The sequence below is a fragment of the Lipomyces chichibuensis genome (assembly GCF_038497645.1).
Source record: "Lipomyces chichibuensis strain CBS 12929 unplaced genomic scaffold V1513scaffold_62, whole genome shotgun sequence".
Taxonomy (NCBI): domain Eukaryota; kingdom Fungi; phylum Ascomycota; class Lipomycetes; order Lipomycetales; family Lipomycetaceae; genus Lipomyces; species Lipomyces chichibuensis.
Window position 1 is genome coordinate 48,243 of NW_027117514.1, and position 7,853 is coordinate 56,095.

A 7,853-nucleotide genomic window follows, 5' to 3' on the forward strand; every position below is an offset into this window, starting at 1 on the left:
CATTACTGGGAAATGCATACAATAATATCCTGTTTTTTATTGCATCGTTGTTGTATCCCTGAAGTTTCGCTCGGTTACAAACTCCCCAGTTTTTCCCAAAAAATTTCAAATCCTAACCTAACGGATATCGTAACTCCGTCACTTCTCGGAATATCGTAATAATTTGTGTAATCATAGAAGTTAACGAGATAAGTTATTATATTACATAAGTACTAGAAGTGAGCCGCACTTGCGGTAAGGGGTGCTTAATCATTTTTAGCCCCCGGGTATCCGGCGCGAAACCATGCGCGGCGCATCGCGGCGCTCGTTTCTTACCATGTCCGGCAACACGGGCAAGCTCCGACAACCTCCGTCACCCTTGATTTTGAGCTCATCCGATGCACACCAAAACCGCACATTTTTATTCCGGTCTCTCTCCAGGCTTCTTGCCACTGAAAGAGTTTCTTTGTACAGGCTACAACACCTGCTGCGTTTATATACATCGTCAATTAGGTCACTTCGACTTGCAATTTAATCGTGTCGACAGCTTCTCCAGCCGGGCGCCACCAACAAATGCGAACCATATTCCATTAGTTGCTTGCTATACCATACTCCACGTAAAGTTCTTGTTCTGAATTCAGTGCGAAATATTCCTGAAAGATGGGTATCAAGGAGTTTCCAGGCAAAGCTAGGACGTATATTAAGAGCCTCACATGGCGCGATATTCTCAACTTCATAATAGACCAATGGTTTTTAGAATGCCTTGGGATTGCTATTCTGATTGCGTACCTTGTACCTAACTTGGGAAAGAAGGGAGGCTGGATAGCAGCGCAGTACAGTGTTATCTACGTGTGTCCCGCACTCATTTTCTTCGTTTCGGGACTGACAATGGACACCAAAGTGCTTATACGAACAGCTGCTTTGTACCGGATACACTTGGTCTCACAAATCATGTCGTACCTATACACCAGCATGTTCTTCTTTGTTTTCTCATATGCTGCATTGATGTCGAATGACAAGCATATTAATGTATCGATCCTCGGTGGTTTCATCTTACTTGGTTGCACGCCTACTACTATCGGCTCTAATGTCGTCTTCACTCGTAATGCACATGGAAATCACGCCGCTACATTGATCGAAGTCACGATTGGTATGTTCATTTCATTGTCATCTGGCATGTGTGGGGATCTAACCGTTGCAGCAAATCTACTCTCGCCCGTCCTCTCTCCCGCACTCATTAGCATGTACATGTCCTCTTCCGATAAATGGGGCGAATTTAGACCAAGCGGTGGTGTTGGTGGTTACCAAGCTCTTTACCGGTCTGTCTTCAAACAACTAGGTCTCACAGTCTTTGTGCCGCTCTTCGTCGGCCAATTACTCCGCTTTCTTGCAACCAAACAAGTAAAACTTGTGGCCGAGAAATTCAAGATCAATAAGTTCAGCTCCGTATTCTTGATCCTGATCATGTGGTCTACTTTTTCATCTTGCTTCGCCACTGGTGCATTTTCGGCCATGACGCCGCAATCGACGGGATTAGTCATGATGATGGACTTTGGTCTGTATTGGTTCTTCCTTTTCAGCACTCTGTTAGTGACACGTGGATCGCGGAAAGTTCATTTCAAGAATAAGTATTTAGAGAGTATATTCAACTTCTTCCGCTTCAACAAGCGCGACACTATCGCCTTGTGCTATGTCGTCCCAGCCAAAACCCCGGCATTGGGCGTCCCGCTTATCAACGCACTGTACGCGAATCATCCAGGTATCAGTGACCAGATGAAGCAGATGTTACAGATCCCTATTATTCTCTATCAGATCGAGCAGTTATGTTTCTCATCCAGCTCGGTCCCCTTTTTTAGAAGGTGGGTCAGGGATGAAGAAGAGGCGGCCAAGTTAGAAGCTGAGGAGAAAGCGCGGGCCGAGAAATCTGCTGAGACAGATACGGAGGGAATCGGCCAGTCTTCAAATTCGTCCTCATCCACCGAAGTCGCTCGGTCGGAGGGCGAAGGGGAAGTTGTCGGTGATCTCGTTGGTGTCGAAGAAGTTGACGCCAGGGATCAAAAATTACGAGACCTTGAGAAGCAGTAGATATGAGTTTTTCACTCCTTTTTTTTGCATTTTGTCATTGTGTGATATACATGGCGCTTGGGCTATTGGAATTTGCATTTGGGACAGTACACGCTTGTATTAAACGGCCATCAAACTCCGGATTTTGAACATTACGAACAAAATGCCGAGATAGTACAAAGTACTTCAAAATTGACGTTGAGCACTGAACATGTAGCAAGATTTTGTATTAATTCCTTCTGGTTTTCGTTTGATCGTCTTGATTTGTTATCTGGTCCGTATCATTTTGAACTAGAATATTCAGTTTTGGATAGGCAAATTACGTCAATGCATTGAAGGTCCTCATTTGTTGGACTATAATATTGGTATTTACTTGACCAATGACAACAATGTCTTGTGTTGAAGTGCTGCACTGGACTATACATAGATGTTACATTATGGTAAATTGGTAATGCATATTAGAACATAGATTTGTTATTCGCCAGAATTAACAAGTAATATTCCGTATTTTGATTACCTGCAATAAAGTGCCATAGCCTAAGCTCGTTGAGAGCCATCTACCTACATTGGATCCCGAACACCCACGTGGACTATGAGCCAACAGGAGTTTAAACATCCCCAACCCTACATCGCGATGATACACCGGCAACCACCACAATTCAGTTGACTTTCGCCTGCTTCGCGCATTTCTGCGTGAATTTCCAGATAATGCGAAAATACCATAAAGCTCAGTAATGATTCTGCGATGTCTAGAAATATTTCCTCGCCGATATTCTCGGCACCGACAATGCTCCCCTCTCAGCCATCTTCTTCCTCCACATCGGCACCGAACCGCTCCCCGCAACGAAAGTCAAATCAGTATGTTGGAGCCGCGACGGCCGGCACACGCGCGCTATTGTCCCAGATGGTAGCATTTTATGTGCGGGTCCCGATAAAGCTTTTTCGACCTACTCGTGTGGATTATTTGCTAGTCCCGCGAGCGATCAACCCTGCCGTCGCTGCGAGCTTGCCTTGGAAGTTTCGCACACATTCGAGCATTGCTCTATTAACACACGCAGTGAAAGAACATGGGTGGAGTTTCATTCCAAATCAAGGTACTGCTAGACCATGTTTGATCCGCAGGAGTTTCGACTGACAATATAGTTTTGCTACCATTATTCGCCAACTCAGCCGTCGGCATATTCCTCTACACAACATACCTTACAGCTCTTCCCCTTTTCTCCGAACACAAAGTCCAAATCAACAATATTTGGTTCTCTCAAGTCCCAGATATCCTCACACCGAGGCAAACATTCCTCGCAGGGTTCATAGCAGGCGGCGCACAATCCCTCGCTGCCGCACCCGTCGATGCTATATTCACGAGATTCTCGGTAAGTGAGCTATTAGAAAATCCGGAATCCGGCGAATTGCGACATATGTCCTTGTGGCGATACTCCATCGCGAAACTTAAAGCAATAGGTATTCGCGGCGTGTTCGCAGGGTACACGCTCTCTTTCACCAAAGAAGCCCTGGGTTTTGCATGTTTCTTCTCTACATTCGAGTCAGTCAAACAATGGTCGTACGCTCGCGTTGTGCGGGATTACGGTGCACCCATCCCGAAATATGTCGACGCCGCTGCAAAATTGCCCGCCGGATCGAAACAGAACCAGCACTCAACGATACGCGAAAGGCCGTCAGCTGCGCTGTACCCTGCCACGATTTTAGGCGCCGGTGCAGCTGCGACGATTGCGCTGCAGATTGTGCAGTATCCTCTTTCGCGTCTGCAGAATATACATCTCACGGTTTTGGAATCAATTGATTTCAACACGATCTACCATCATGAACGGGAACAGCTAAAGGCAGAGACAAAGCAAACGGTCCGGTACACGCGGACGTCGCGAAGAGAGCTGCTACACACTTACGTCGACGCTTATCAGCAAACATTTCGGCAAGCGCGCACGCTAAAGAACGTGGGGAAGCAGAAATCGTGGCTGCGGTGGCTTTATAAAGGGTTTATCAGAAATGCGTTGACTGCTGTGCCGAGCAGTAGTGTTGGATTGTTTGTTTTCGAGATTATGCGGATTAGGTACATGGAGGAGCTCGAGGGACTTGATGTTGGGCTGGAGTTTAGACCATGAACCGTCGGCGACGGGCATTTTTGTACGGACAACTTCTATTGCATCGAACATGGGTATGGACAGAGTTACATGTTAATAGAAAATATGTTAAATATTGCTGACAGTCATGATATAATGGCATCGAAGAGATTGGAAGGCTGCGCCAATGCAAAATCATTGACCTCGCGTCGTCGAAAGCTGTTTGTTGTCTCAGCTGATACATATTACCTACTTGGCCGGCTCAATCCGTATGGCTGACGAGATTTGCTGCACACAGGCTCCATCCAGCCACAACTACATAGGTAGTCTCTATTTCGGGCATGTTAGTCAATGCGCATGGGAGACACTGCTTTAAATTTCGCGTAAGCATGCGATTTCCGTGAGTGAATTTCCTTGTAACATAAGCCCAAAGCGGATCAGCGTATTATGGCGCACTTTTAGTTATGCAATGGAGACTCACAGATGGACACAGTAAAGGTACTGACTAGTTAGAAGCCGACGATATAGTGACCAATAATCATGACGGTATGAAGCGCGTTGATGACAATCCAATGTGGAGGGCCATTCCCTACCTATGCTGCTCTGTGCAGAGGAATGTGTACCTGGCAGTTGAGTGCAAGCGATAGGAGTCCTCATATTATGGGATGGAGACGGAATGGGATGCGGGCAAGATTGGATAAATTCTTGGCTGAAGGTTTGGATCAGGTCTTAACAAAGATATCTGAGGATCGGCCAACATTGATCCACGGAGATTTCGGCAAGAAGACACATTAAAGTTTCCTGTGGTGGACATTTCCGACCCCTACGTGTAATAGCTTGGCCCAATCTGTTTTTTGATAAGTCAAGCTTTCATCTCACTGCGGTACTTGATTTCGACAGGATGCGAAGATCAAACACATTCCCATGAATACGTAATTCAGAGACTTCCCAATGACCAACCCGGTTAATGAACGCCTCTTCAGAAGTTTTATCGGCGGCCTCATGTATGCCATGGTCGCGACCAGACCCGACATCGCCGCTGCCGTGTCTAAACACAGTCAATACTGTAATGCTCCGGCCGAAAAACACATTACCGCTGCCTAGTGCTCCCGCCACCTAAGCCTACTGTATATTACTTACCGGTTTACAGATTAGTCCTGTCGCCGTCATGACATGCATTGTACGCATCGTCATCACTGTTTGTACAATATGCATCTATACCTCCAGAGGCATTATAGTATACCTCACCCTGCCATACATTCTTTCCTGCTATTGGACATGATACGCCTATCGTATATGCCATACAATATTTATCCGCTTCATACTGAGTCGAGTATGATGCAGCATCATATCCTTCACTCTGAAATATATCAAATTGGTTATCAAATGCTAAGTAGTTTTCGTAGTCTCCATTTGTGTACTCATATGAAACCCACTGTACATCAACTATCCCGTATCTCTTCTCAACCTGTCCTATTGGTACTGGTTTATATTCAAAATCATACGGGTGGTCTGGTCGTATAACTGGTGAATATTCTGATGCGCTATTTGCAACTATAGTCCTATGCATGCGACTCTTGGAATCGCGTCTGATATATAGCTTCTTATCAGATGCTTGCATCGTCAGTTTGTTGGTTATGAGCGTCGTCAATGTCTCATTGTTTCCCACAATCGCCATGATACTATCTGTGTTGACCTCGAACCAAATGTCCTTATAGCCGTGCAATTGAGCTGCTTCGTAGTAGTAATCCACATTCTCTCGTTTCGGGTGTCCTCCTGAATTCCTCCTATTGGCCCAGACAGTTGCAGCACTATAAAACGTCACGAATGCTGCCAATCCTACTTGAGCATAGAATACTGCCACGCAATTTAATATGCCTGCGGTACATCCACTTGAAGTCAGTGCAAAACAGCTATCACTAAACCTGCGTTATTGTAATTATACCCCGTCCTCTTATACAACACAACACTCCTATCACCTTTATAGGTCTCAATCAAACCCATTGTTCTGTTCTCGACTCGGGTTAAATATGGCTTTAAAAATACCGTGGGCTTGATTATAGGAGAGTATCAAAAATAACACTAAAAAAGCTATCATTATGACACTAAACACTATGAATCTCCGTCTTTGTGAATCGTGGCTGGATGTATGACCACTTCGAATCAAATATGGCTTCATCCTACCACAGTGTATATCTAACACTTATAATTTAGTCTATTAGGATTCTTTTAGGAGAAGCAGGGTGTACACCCCGAGGAGAGGTAAGGTGATTGGCTCCACGTGACATGGTTGAACGTGGAGTTCAAAAACCATTTCGGCCGCAAGGCCTCATCAGTCACTTATAAGAGCTGGCGGGAACCAGGCATTTGCGATCTACCCATTTACAGATATGACAATTGTTACTGGTCATGTCCCTGCAAGTTTGTTATAGCTCTTAAAGCGCTGTTCTCCCTCTGCCGTAATTTGTCGTCCTCGCAATCATCATCACCAAACGACTCATCCATATCAGCTTTCAGTCCATTTAGAGCCTGCCTAAGAGCAAATGCTAAAATTTTTGAACAAGACCCCTCATCTTTCACAATCCCCTTATAATCGTCTTCGTCTTGCAAGACTTTTTCAATGACTTCCCCGGCACCACTAGCATGCAGTACATCGGCAATTGATAAATGAATATTAAACAACTCTCCATCTGGCAAATCCATGGTAGCGCCTTCGGGTCCCCTCCCAAATAGAAGCTCCTCGCCATCTTGAGCCCGCGCGATAAATGGGCCGACCGCTTTCCTCGTGACCACTTTGCGCAACTTGTACTGCTGATTCACGTATTCAACCCCTATAATGAATTTATCAAACAATGTGTGTGTAAAATGATCCGTACAGAATATGTTACTTGGCCCATTTATGCTCCTACCTACGAGACGAGATTTCAGATTAATTCCAGCAAACATTGACAGCAAGTTTCGCATTGGCGAATATTTGGATAGTATGGATTACTGCCGTCGTGTCCATCATCTGGAAGGAAGTTGCATGTGCGTCTGAGCATCTCCAACAAAGGCGTAAATTCCATCGTCAAGTCTTGTTTCTTAGAACATCACTATCAATGAAAACGACAAGTAGCTTTCGGCAACGAGGGAGACACCACGTAACTATTGTGCTTCGGGCCAACAGTAAACAAGGACCAAGTTACGGGAAATTAAGTACCATCAATCATCCCTAACCCTGCACCTCCGCCGCTTCAAGATTAACAGTGACAACAAATAGGAAACATAATAGTCTTTGCTTATATATTAGTTTAAACTAGTTCAGTCTACAAATAAGGCACGATTTTTTACGAACAATTATGCGTCTTTTCGACTTATCGGTAGTATTCGTTATTGCGTTCATACTTGCACACGCTTTCGCGGCAGATATAGTGTACAACATCCATACGCTAAGTAATGGTACGACAATTTACGCCCCAAACAGCGAGGGCCTAAATAGAATGATCCGCAGTTATACGGATCACTCGTTCATAAGACAGGCTCTCTACAACTGGACCATAGTCGACAATGACAGAGAGTCACGTGGGTTACGTAGACTGTAGTCGCAAAGGTCACAACCAAGCCAATCAGGGCCGCCAGAAGAGGTTATACAACGAATGAGCAGAATGGTTGAGCAACACCGCAGAATAGTCGGCAATACTAGTACAGTCATAGACACCTCCGAAACGTTGCAATCAAGTGACTGAAGGACGCCTC

The 7,853-nt window shown here is 45.2% G+C and overlaps 6 protein-coding genes across 6 annotated transcripts; 4 read left to right on the forward strand and 2 right to left on the reverse strand.

Annotated features, from left to right (window-relative positions):
- Positions 1-304: 304 nt before the first annotated feature.
- On the forward strand, positions 305-2,510 carry V1513DRAFT_467067 (SBF-like CPA transporter family-domain-containing protein). Its single transcript, XM_066900099.1, has 2 exons — positions 305-1,129; positions 1,181-2,510. Exons 1-2 carry the CDS (start codon positions 640-642, stop codon positions 2,062-2,064), a joined length of 1,374 nt encoding a protein of 457 aa, XP_066750785.1. The 5' UTR covers positions 305-639; the 3' UTR covers positions 2,065-2,510.
- A 320-nt stretch (positions 2,511-2,830) lies between these two features.
- On the forward strand, positions 2,831-4,160 carry V1513DRAFT_385664 (mitochondrial carrier domain-containing protein; the record flags this gene model as incomplete). Its single annotated transcript, XM_066895221.1, has 2 exons — positions 2,831-3,137; positions 3,187-4,160. The coding sequence occupies 2 exons, from the start codon at positions 2,831-2,833 to the stop codon at positions 4,158-4,160; spliced, it is 1,281 nt and encodes a 426-aa protein (XP_066750786.1).
- A 53-nt stretch (positions 4,161-4,213) lies between these two features.
- On the forward strand, positions 4,214-5,373 carry V1513DRAFT_453741 (uncharacterized protein). Its single transcript, XM_066899293.1, has 2 exons — positions 4,214-4,518; positions 4,612-5,373. The coding sequence occupies exon 2, from the start codon at positions 4,680-4,682 to the stop codon at positions 4,911-4,913; it is 234 nt and encodes a 77-aa protein (XP_066750787.1). The 5' UTR covers positions 4,214-4,518; positions 4,612-4,679; the 3' UTR covers positions 4,914-5,373.
- Positions 5,020-5,952, reverse strand: V1513DRAFT_283504 (uncharacterized protein). The gene has a single exon (XM_066894585.1). It carries the CDS (start codon positions 5,794-5,796, stop codon positions 5,263-5,265), a length of 534 nt encoding a protein of 177 aa, XP_066750788.1. The 5' UTR covers positions 5,797-5,952; the 3' UTR covers positions 5,020-5,262.
- Positions 5,953-6,495: 543 nt separating this feature from the next.
- Positions 6,496-7,257, reverse strand: V1513DRAFT_453743 (uncharacterized protein). Its single transcript, XM_066899294.1, has one exon. It carries the CDS (start codon positions 7,080-7,082, stop codon positions 6,519-6,521), a length of 564 nt encoding a protein of 187 aa, XP_066750789.1. The 5' UTR covers positions 7,083-7,257; the 3' UTR covers positions 6,496-6,518.
- Positions 7,258-7,374: 117 nt separating this feature from the next.
- Positions 7,375-7,853, forward strand: V1513DRAFT_283507 (uncharacterized protein). Its single transcript, XM_066894586.1, has one exon. It carries the CDS (start codon positions 7,457-7,459, stop codon positions 7,697-7,699), a length of 243 nt encoding a protein of 80 aa, XP_066750790.1. The 5' UTR covers positions 7,375-7,456; the 3' UTR covers positions 7,700-7,853.